Source organism: Lonchura striata, chromosome 1 (assembly GCF_046129695.1).
Source record: "Lonchura striata isolate bLonStr1 chromosome 1, bLonStr1.mat, whole genome shotgun sequence".
In the NCBI taxonomy this organism is placed as follows: domain Eukaryota; kingdom Metazoa; phylum Chordata; class Aves; order Passeriformes; family Estrildidae; genus Lonchura; species Lonchura striata.
Genome location: NC_134603.1, coordinates 95,422,434 through 95,432,912, shown reverse-complemented (window position 1 = coordinate 95,432,912; position 10,479 = coordinate 95,422,434). Strand labels below are relative to the sequence as shown.

The 10,479-nt window shown below is 48.3% G+C and overlaps 2 protein-coding genes across 2 annotated transcripts; one reads left to right on the top strand and one right to left on the bottom strand.

Moving 5' to 3' along the window:
• Positions 1-267: 267 nt before the first annotated feature.
• LOC110470722 (uncharacterized) lies at positions 268-9,215 on the top strand. The gene is made up of 6 exons (XM_077781295.1): positions 268-352; positions 1,391-1,838; positions 3,475-3,557; positions 3,665-3,740; positions 7,307-7,479; positions 7,876-9,215. Exons 1-6 carry the CDS (start codon positions 268-270, stop codon positions 7,998-8,000), a joined length of 990 nt encoding a protein of 329 aa, XP_077637421.1. The 3' UTR covers positions 8,001-9,215.
• Positions 1,354-2,745, bottom strand: FOXQ1 (forkhead box Q1). The gene has a single exon (XM_021530555.2). The coding sequence runs from the start codon at positions 2,743-2,745 to the stop codon at positions 1,522-1,524; it is 1,224 nt and encodes a 407-aa protein (XP_021386230.1). The 3' UTR covers positions 1,354-1,521.
• Positions 9,216-10,479: the final 1,264 nt, after the last annotated feature.

Here is a 10,479-nt window from a genome sequence, read left to right as displayed (position 1 = left end):
CCAGAAGCAGCCAGAGCCCGGTAGTGCCAAAGACCTTCCTGAAGTGAATTTTCCTTGGACCGAGAGATGACAACAGGATTACATTTCGCCTGCTTTCCTTCGTGGGAAAAACAATAACAGCAGCAACAACAACAATAAAAACGCAAAAACCACCAAAAAAACCAACCAACCAACCAAAACACACACACACACAAAAAAACCAACCAAACAAAAAAACACCAAAAAACCCAAAAAGGTGGGGTAGGAAAAATAAAAAAAGGCAGGCAGATGTCCAGGATTTTCACAGGCTTCCCCTACGTCAGGGGGTTTGCCTTCAAATCTCTCCGCCTGCAAATCGACAGCATTTCTGCAGGTATGAGTCCCGGAGAAAAATTCTGATTTGACTCGAGGAATTGCAGAGGACTTTCATACCTGGCGGCAGCCCAAGAGCAGAACCTCTCATCTCCCGTGACTAAAATAAGGCGGGTCCATAGGTAACACCTCTACCCGCCGGCAGGGATGGGGTTGAAAGGGCGGGCAGCCCTGCTGCCCCCCGCGGCCCTAGCCAAGATTCTCGGTCAAGGTTGTCCCACGGCAAGCTTCCCTCCCTCACGCCAGTACAGACATCACGCTCTTCTCCTTATAACCGCCTTTATTTAAGGGGCAGCTTTTATTCGGGGGAAAGGAGAAAGGAAAAAAAAAACCCGGAAAAACATGGTGGCCGAGCGTCAATAAAATGCACACTCACATATATTACATACAAACACAAAAATAGAATGCGGAAAAAATGTCTCTTTTCTTTCCAGTAGCAATGGTCTTGGCCATAAATTTAGAACGCCAGCCAGTACAGGAGACAACGCCTGACATTTCCTTGAGCCCTTTCCCCTCTCCCGCCCCCTCCAATAATTAATTTAAAAAAGCTGCACTCTCTTCGTGTTATAAATAATTTAATATCCTCCCTTCCCAGGAAAAGCTAGTTGCCGGACAGGAGAAAAGGTTTCTTTTGGCACAGTGATGCATTGCTTTGCAGTACAGACCTACGGCTCCACAGCAGACCCCTGCCCCTTCCCCTCCTCTCTCCCTGCTCTTCCCGGCCCCCTCCCTCCTCCCCGCCCTCCCAAGCGCACAGCGCATCCCCCAGCGGCCGCCACCGCGCCCCTCCGCGGGGCACCCCCGCTCTGCTGCCCCAGGCTTCGGTAGCAGGAGATGTGGGGACAAGAGAGGGGCATACAAAGAGATGGCGAGGGACTAGCTTAAGTCAAGTAGTCTCAATGAACAGTAAGAAGCACTTGAGGCTCATGGCTATGTCCAAACCGACAGTTGTTTGATTTTTTTCTTTTTTTTTTTTTTTTTTTTCTTTTTTTCTTCTTTTTTTTTTGGCTTAAGTTAAACCCACTGTCATTTCACTAAGGCACAGTCACCGAGGCTTTTGCTTGGAGGCTGTGGTCGCCTCTGGAGTTAAAGTGCGGGATCCAGAGCCTCCTCCTTTCCCCCTCCACGCCTCCCCGGGCAGGTCCCTCGCAGGGGAGGAGGGGGGCTCCATTAAGCCAGCGGGGTCTCCACGGCGTACGGCTGGAACGAGGCCGAGCCCCCCGCCGCCGGCGGCAGCGGCCCGGTGAGCCGGAGGGGCCCGTAGAGGGGGGAGCCGGGCGGCGGCCCCCGCCCGCCCTTGGGGAGGCCGGCGTGGAACAGCGGCGCCCGCGGCCGCTCCGCCAGCGGCGGCGCCTCCCCCGGGGCCAGCGCGGGCCGCCCGCCCCCCAGCAGCAGCGGCGGCGGCGACGGCTCCCCCAGCCCGTAGGCGCAGAGCTGCAGGAGGCCCCCGCCGTAGAGCGCGGCGGCGGGCGGGGGCTGCGCGGCAGGTGCGTATGGCAGCAGCGGGTAGGGGCCGGGCAGCAGGTGCGGGGGCGCGGGCGGCGCCGGCCACAGCAGGCGGGCGTGCGGCGTCGGCGGCGGGGCGGCGCGGGGTCCTGCCGGCCGCTGCAGGAGGCTCTCGATGGCGAAGGAGCTGGAGAACTTGGCAGCGCCGCCGCCCGCCGGCCGCGCCCCGCCGCCCCCCGCCGCTGCCTCCTTGGCGCCCGGCGCGCAGTGACAGGGCGAGGAGGCGCAGCAGCACCGCGGCGAAGCGCCGGGGGACGCGGCGCCCGCTCCGGCCGCCTCCTGCGGCACTTGCGGCGGGACGCCGGCGGCGGGGCGGGCGGGCTGCGGCGGCGGGGCGGCGCGGCTGAGGCGCTTGCGGCGGCGGCGGAAGACGCCGTCGGCGAAGGTGTACTCGCTGCTGGGGTTCAGCATCCAGTAGTTGTCCTTGCCCCAGGGCCGCGCCGGGTCGCGCAGCACCTTGACGAAGCAGTCGTTGAGGGAGAGGTTGTGGCGCACCGAGTTGCGCCAGCCGGTGTAGGCGCCGCGGAAGAAGGGGAAGCGGCTCATCAGGTAGTCATTGATCTCGGCCAGGGTCAGGCGGCCGCCGGCCGAGTCGCGGATGGCCATGGCGATCAGCGCGATGTAGGAGTAGGGCGGTTTCGGCCGCCGCGTGTAGGGTTTCCCCTTGGCGCTCTCGGCAGGCGGCGGCGGAGGGGGCTGCGGCGTGGGGGGCGGCGGCGGGGGATGCCCCGGCCGCCCGGCCCCGCCGCCCGGGCTGTTGGCCGCGCAGTCACCGTCCGAGCCCAGCTCGCTCTCCGCCGGAGCCGGGGAGAGCGAGCCGCTGCCTTCCTGGTCGCTGCCGGTGCTCAGCTTGTCCTCGTAGTGCTGCGAGAACACCTCCAGCTTCATGGCGGCGGCGCCGCCTGCCCCCCCGCACCCCGCTGCTCCGCTGGGCGGGCGCGACCCCCGCCCCTCGGCACGGCCTCAAGGGAGGCGGAAGGCAGCGAGGCGACCCAGGGGCTTTCTGTCCCCTCGCCGGCTTGGACAGCTCCGCGGCAGCAGGCGAGACCGTCAGCGCACGGCAGCGGGCTCGGCGCCCGCCTCAGCCCGCCGGCCCGGGGTCGCTAGCACCACCCTTCGCGGCCGGTGGGCGCCGAGGACGGGCTGCGGTGCCCTGCCGCCCTCGGCACTGGGCGATTCCCCCGGCTTCTACCTCCTTCTTCCCCCACTGGGGCGCTCGCTCTCCTTTCGCCCCCCTTTTTGTCCTTCTCGCTCTTTACTCTCGCTGCTCCATAGGGCCGAAGGAGAGGGGCGAGGCGGTCCCCGTGGAGCCGGTGAGAGTAGAGGGCGGACGGGCGGGCGGCTGCCGGAGCCGGCACTTCTCCGTGTCCGGCCGGGTTCGGTCCTCCTCGGGGGCGCTGCCGCTGGTACCGTTCGGCGCTCCCCGGGCGCGGGGAGAAGCTCTCGAGGGCCGTCGGGGTTACTCCGCTCTCTCCGGCTTCGACCCCTTGTCAGTGCCGGGACGCCGGGCTGGCTCCTCGCTGCGAGGCGGGCAGCAGACGGGTTATTAGAGTTATTAGTGTTATTGTCATTATCTCTCCCTTCCCCTGTGGTTGTGTGTCTCTCCACCACTTTCAGACCAGCCCATTATAACGCCGGCGAGAGGCGGAGCCAGGACAAAGATCTGAAAGGATGGTGGGTGGAGAAGCAAGGTAGCAAAGGTGGGTATGCCCTAATAAGCCGTATCAGAGCCGTAATTAGCCAAGATGACAGCAAGGTCTTGTTGGAAAGTTATTTTACGAAACTTGTTTGTATTTTCTCCTGCCAGGTCCCTCCCCTTCCCGGGTATTTCGAACGAAGCCGCAGTTCGGCGCGACTAAGCAGAGCCGGCCCGCCTCCCAGGTGTAAAATGCAGAATGACTTATAGGTGGCAGAGCTGAACCTGTTACGTGCAGTGATTTATTTTAATAGCGCTGTATAAAGCAACAAGTTGTAATATGACAGCTCAACAACCTGTTGGAAAATAATACATGGCTTTGCAGTTGTGAATTCCTAATGATTTATGTAGCCTGACAAAACAGTTTTAATCCTGGTCTTCTCTTTCCTTCTGTCATAAGCACACCTGGTGCAGAGGTAGAATGGGAAGGTAGGCAATGCTTTGGAGTTTTGCTGTGAGAAAGTTAGTCAAAGCCTTAACCTCAGTTTTACATGTGCTACTGTTTCTGTAGTAGCATTGCTTAAGCTCTTCTGGTTGATGTAACCTCTCTCTTACAACTGCCACTCTCTAGTAAAACCTTTTATTGTATAGGTTTTGGATTTGGTTGGGTGTTTTTTTGTTTGTTTGGTTGGATTTTTTTTGGTTTTGTTTTGTTTTTTCTTCCCATAAAACTTGGAACAATGTGTTCTGCAATTTTACCTAGACACTCTTCTTTCTAAAAAAAATTAGTTATCCTTTTTTGGTTTTTAGGTTTAAGTTGTCAGGGTCTTGCCTTCCTTCAGAGTTTTTTTTTTTTTCTCCTTCAACATTATGCTGGATAGAACAACTCAATGAAGAAAGCTAGCTGGTATTAGCTTCTCTGAAAACTCCCTGTTCTGCTCACTGTTCAGAGTCCATTGCAAAATGCCATTTCACTTCATGTGGCAGTAGTGCTGGCGTCTGCAAAACAATAACAGAAGCATCAGCAGAAATCCTGTGTGGTGCTTATGTTTTATTTCTCATATGTATGCTTCAAATTTTGTGTCCTGGAGTAAGAGCTGGATTGCTCCATATTTTCCAAAAGCAGTCTTTTAAAGTCGGACCTTATTTTAGAATAAATACATAATGCAGAGCCACTCTGGTTAGAACTGTTCCACTGTGGTCTGGCTCTCAAGGAGTATTGGAGACAAAGATGAAAAAAGACAGGTTTAAAAGACTGAGAGGAGAAACAAACAGCTCTACTTTCTATCTTGATCTCTCTTGAATAGAATTTATGTTCCCCCACACACACCTGCATTTTGTTTCAAAGCTTTTCCATTTCTTCAGTCTGCATGGGTTTACATGGTAAATACTGAAGATTAGAGAGGTTCTTCTGTCCCTCTCTTTGCGTTCTTGACAACTTTAATAGAAATAATAGTACGCTGGATGTCTTACTCTTCTCACAAAAGCTGCACCAGTTAGGAAAAGCAGGCAATTCAGAAAGACAAAAATAAGAGGAGGGAGACCTCTCTTGGTTCACTGTTGTTGTTGTCTCCACAAAATGTAAACTGAAATCCTTCAGTTTAAGTGTTGCGTTAGCTGTAGGTGCCAATGTTTGTGTTTAAGGGTATGGGAAAAAGGTATCGTTCCTTCCAAAACTCATATTTTCTACGATGATGCCAATGGCAAGGGTAGGTTTGTTCCTCTTCCTGCTTTTGTTGTAAATAGCAGTGAAGTAGCGATGATTTGCTAGCTTGCCTTTGATGTTTATTTTATTACCGTTCCACTATTTGTGTGGAAAATGTACACATTGTCTCTTATCTTTAGTCAGAGAACTTAAAAAGTCATTCAAATGCTGTAGGTAAACACATCAGACATAACAGAAGCTTTTTCACAGCCATACTTCAAGACTAGGAGTGGATGGCAAAGCTGGTTTTGCAAGATTCAAGAGGGGACAGAAGCTTGTACTCAAAATAATACAAAGATAGCTATTAATGGGTGGGAGCAGGGAACCTTTCTAAGATCAGCACTGATTCTTGTGGTGGCTCAAGGCCCCTTTGCTATCGCTGAGCTAGTGCCTGTTGTAAACTGTCCTTTGAATTCTCTGGTGGCTCTGACCTGAGAAAATATATGAAAGGTACTTATGAAAGGTCTGTGCAGGGTTTAAATAGAGCTTTCCTGGCCTGAGTGAGAGCAATATCAAGCCCATTGCTAACACTGCCCATGAAACACAAGCAAAGTTGTAAGAAGTGGTGAAATAATCCAACTACTCCCATCTCTCACCACTGAGAGTATATGTAACCTCAAGTCTTTTCCTGCCATAGTTTTTAAAAAGGCACAGTATCGCCTTCGGTTTATAAAGATTAACACAATCATCGGAAAAACTGATTTTGTTAAGTAAACTTCACATCAAAAGCACTTTGATGTGCTGTATTATAGCAAAGCCAAACACCCCACCCCCATCACCCCAAGAAAAACCTCCAAAAACCTCTAGTGAAGCAAGGTAAAAAAAAATCTAATTCTTTGTTCTAAAATGAAATGTCTCTTCCTCTTTAGATCAGCAGAGCAGGACTTTTTTTGGTGTACAATTCCCTCTTTTCCTACCCAAAACAGTATCCAGTCAAAGACAAATGGAGAAATATGAATGATAGCTTGAAAATCACGTGATCAGCTTTGCTTCCCATTTTCTGTAGTATTTCACTCACTCAATTCAGAAATAGTCTGCCAATGGGTATTTGGAAATAAGGTTGTATAGTCCTTTGCAGTTTGCTCAAACTACCAATTACAAAAATATTCCTTACTAAATGTAGGAAAATGCTACACTGTCTGGTGGTTGTGAGTGTATTTTTAGTTGATCCAGTTATGTTGTCTCCATGGCATTTTAAACCATAGAGACATATGTTTTTTAGTTCAGCAAACATAATTCAAAGGTGTGTCTTGATATGTTTTTGGTTCAAAATTTAAAAAAAATATTCCTTCTAGTTTTTTTTTTCCACCCAATTCTTTCTTTCTTCTCTTTTCTGCCTTTTGTCTCTCCAGACCACTAACTGTTGTTTAGAGAGGGTTTCCAGGTAAGGTCATAGAAGAACAACTGTTCAAAAAATGTCTCTGTGGTGTCTGAGAAAGTCCTATAGCTAGTGGTAGGCAAGCTTTTTTGTGCACCTGAGATGTCCAGCACACCAGCTGGACAAAGTGCTCCATCATCTCTTCTCCTCCTGTGGCAAGCTGCAGGACTGCACTGCCTTGCCAGGGGCGATCAGACTGGACAATGCAATGCACTGCGTGAGAAACAATGGAGAAGTTCAAAGAGTTTGCTCTGGATGGGCTGCTCACAGCAGGAGATGTGCCTAGCATGCATAAATGAACTACAGTCTGTGAAGGCTGGCTAATTGCACTATGTATATTTTTGTAGTTGAAGGAAATCCAGCTAGAGGCTGAGGTGTAAGAAAGGAGGTTAGTGGAAATTCCTTTAGACCTTGAGAGGAAGAGTTTGATCACTGAAGCAGAATGCATGTCTGCGTGAATTCCCTCATTGGGAAAGCTTGGCACTTTTTCAGAAGGACATCCATTCCCTGTGGGTAGAGATTTTCTGGTGTTTTTGGCAAGTACTAAGAGCTGAATTTACAATGGGGAGTTCCATTTCAACTTTGTTTCATGCATTCTTTATTTTCTTGGGAGACATTACTCAGAATGAAATTTTCCCATGCTGAGAGTTTAGTATCACTTCCTCCATGTGCCCACTTCATGTTCCATAAAAAATGTCTGCATCTAAGCAATTTTTTTTTTTTTCTCCAGAGCCCTGGATTGTGACAGAATGGGCAGGCACAGATTTTCTCCTGTGAAGGAAGTGACATTATTGTTCTGGTTATTAATGCTTAGTACTGGAGAAAAAATTCCAGATTCTTACACCATCCTTTTCACCGACAAATCTCAGAGCTCTTCCATTTTACAGGCGACAAGGAGTGAAGGTGAGTCCTGCTGAAAATGATTTGGTAAGTCAGTTGCAATGCTGCCTGTAGAACTGAGCTCTCTGGAGCCCTTGTCCTGTGTCCACTGAGGTATCCACCACAAGGCCTCACTGGAAAGTGCTCTACTGTTTAGCAAGGACCTGTCAAAATGGAGATTACTCTGTCTTGAGACTCAGATAATTTATAGCTAATTCTCTATTTTTACTAGTGCTGTGTTAAGCCTCCAGGGCTTGAATGATGTTCCATACTGGCATAAGGTGAACTAACCTCTCTGGAGTATATTACAGTTTTGCAGTCTGAGAAATATGTGACATAAAAGAGTGCAGGGTGAGGTTAAATCAACACAGTATTTACAACATATTTTGTGATGACTTAATTTGGTAACTGTCCCCATAGGCTTTTCTCTGGCTGATTACCTGGTTTCATGTAACTGCACCACGAGAGACAAAATCCAAATGGTGATGGACGTAGGGGCTTGTGGATCTCTTCAAGGAAATTTTTCTTACAGTAATTTTTCTTAAAGTGGAAAGCAGCACATGTATTGATAACCTTGGATATAATTGTCAGGAGAGAATTGCTTGCTAAGGGGCAGGCTCCACCGCAATTAGAAGTTACGCTGTGTTGTGCTTGTTATGAAGTTATGATGCAGAAGCCATTTGGTGAAATTCTATGGCTCTCTGCCAAGCATAGTGAGTGGTTTTTGCTACTGGTGCCAAACAAACTTAAAAAGAAACCATCATAGCTTGTTTTTGCTGGTGCCGGCCCAAATATCTGTTGGCATCAAACTTGGTATTGATGCCAGAGGCTTGCTGTCACTGGCCCGTGATATGAGGAAACACTAGCTGAGCTGTTACAATTCAAGTCCATGCATCGATGGAGGAAAGTGAACAACCTTGTAAGAGAATTACAGCAAAATTAACCGAGGGATGAAGGACTTCGAATATGTGATGGAGACTCACTGAACTTTGCTAGCCCTTGCTGGAGTACACCTAAGCCAACTCGAACCCACACATATTTTACATGGGTAAACAGTGACTAGAGATATGAAGGATATGTTTCAATTCAACTAAGTTTAAGTACTATTTATAGCACCGTGGATCAACAAATTAATCACCTTGCCAATAATATTCCAGTTGAACAGCAATGAGTATTTAACATTCTTACTTCTGGGTTGGATTTTTGTTGTTGTTTCTTCGTTTTCAAAAAGCTATTTCTGGGTGGAATGCCATTATTTATATAAGCATTAGCCAAATATATAAATAAATAATGGTGGAAAAACCTTTTTGATTCTTATTTTTTCCAAGACCAAGTGAAATGCATTATAATGGAGCGATTTGGGAGCAGGCTGCTGACAGTCAGACTGCTGTGGTAGGCAGGATTTGGCAGTACTACCCCTATATTGTACCTCTCTGGTGCATTTTCTGTCCTCCATTTGCTGTGTTCTGTTTTCCTTCTCTGCAACCTCCCTGGACAGCTCCAGAACCATTGATATCTTTGAAAATCTGGTCCGTGCTGCTGCTGCTTACTCCTGGAACAGAGACCAGAGTTATACTGAGGCTACAGCCACTGCAGCACCTCAGGTGGTGGGAGATGGGGTTTTGTGTCCTGCAAACTGGTTCTAGAAACAGGGCATGTTTTCACCACCTTTCAGATGGCAGAGAAATGTAACAAAAGTTTGGGGACCTGGTCCTTCTGTTGCTGCAGATGTAATAAAGTCATTACTTTGTTGAGTTGCATGCACCGTGTATTTGATTTCCAGTTCCTAGGTGAGTTCTTAAGGGATTAGCTGAGTTTCAGTCTCTTCAGGTGTGCATAAACATCCTGCTGCCTCACACCCATGAAATTTCTTCCCTACAGATGTCAAAGTGCTTTGTGCAAAGTGTTGCTATTTTGGTTCATGGGTTTTCGATGTCTTGGTCAAACTTATATGATCTAAGATGAGAATAGGACATGGGCTTCCTAATTCCTCCACTACTGCTCTACCTACTAACCCTGTTGTTTCCCTGAACCTTTACATATACTTTAGTAGATTAATAATTAACCTCCAAGTGGGGCACTTTCAAGCAAATGTAAAATGAAACCAAACACTTGTCATGGTTTTTAGTCATACCAGATTTGCAAGTAGGGTGTGTTTAAATGATGCAGGTAGATAAAGTCTTGTTAATTTAGATTAGAGTAAAAGTCAGTACCTTATCAAAGCAAGTGACTAATTAGGAAAACTATTACCTTTTGGAAAAGAAACAGTTGAACTATCACTCAAAATTATTTTAACTAATTGAACTGTGCAACTGCTCAGGCTCGTGCAACTGCTAGGAAAGGAGAAAGACAGAGAGCTTTTCCAAGGAATTGCCAGTGTTCTGGGTTTTTTTTGATAATTTTGCTTTTAGAAAGTTAACAGTACTTGTCATCACTGTGTAAACATGGGGAAGGGAGGAGAGTCCCGTGAGTCATCAAGGAGCCAAACATACAGAATTTAAGTGAAGAACTGGAGTATTTTTATTAAATACACTGCCTTCATTCTCTTCACCTTACCAAGCCAACAGGACAGCAAAGTGCTCATGAATGGTTCAAAATGATGAAGGGAATTTCAGGTCTGTAATAACAGACATTGGGCATTTGGGAACCTGCAAGGGTGGAAACACTAGGGCAAATTCATGGTGTGAAAAGAAAGATTACGATCAGACAGTATTTATGTTCAGACAGATACATGCAATTGTGAAGAATCATTAAATAACTGTTAACCACACCTGCACAGAGCCTCTGGCAATGCTGGCTTACACAGAATCTCAAGAACTGCCATGTGCCTGACGTCATACCTTTGCAAGGAGAGAAAAGTCTTGGGTGTTAGCCCAAGACAGGTAAGTAAAACATAGTCCAGAGACTTGTGCCAGTTTAATGTCTACAAGTGACTTTCTGGTGTGTCACACCCAGTATCTTCTGCCCTGTAAACCTGTCAGTACTCCTGATTTCTTTGCTTATGACCAAGTCTTACTAAACATC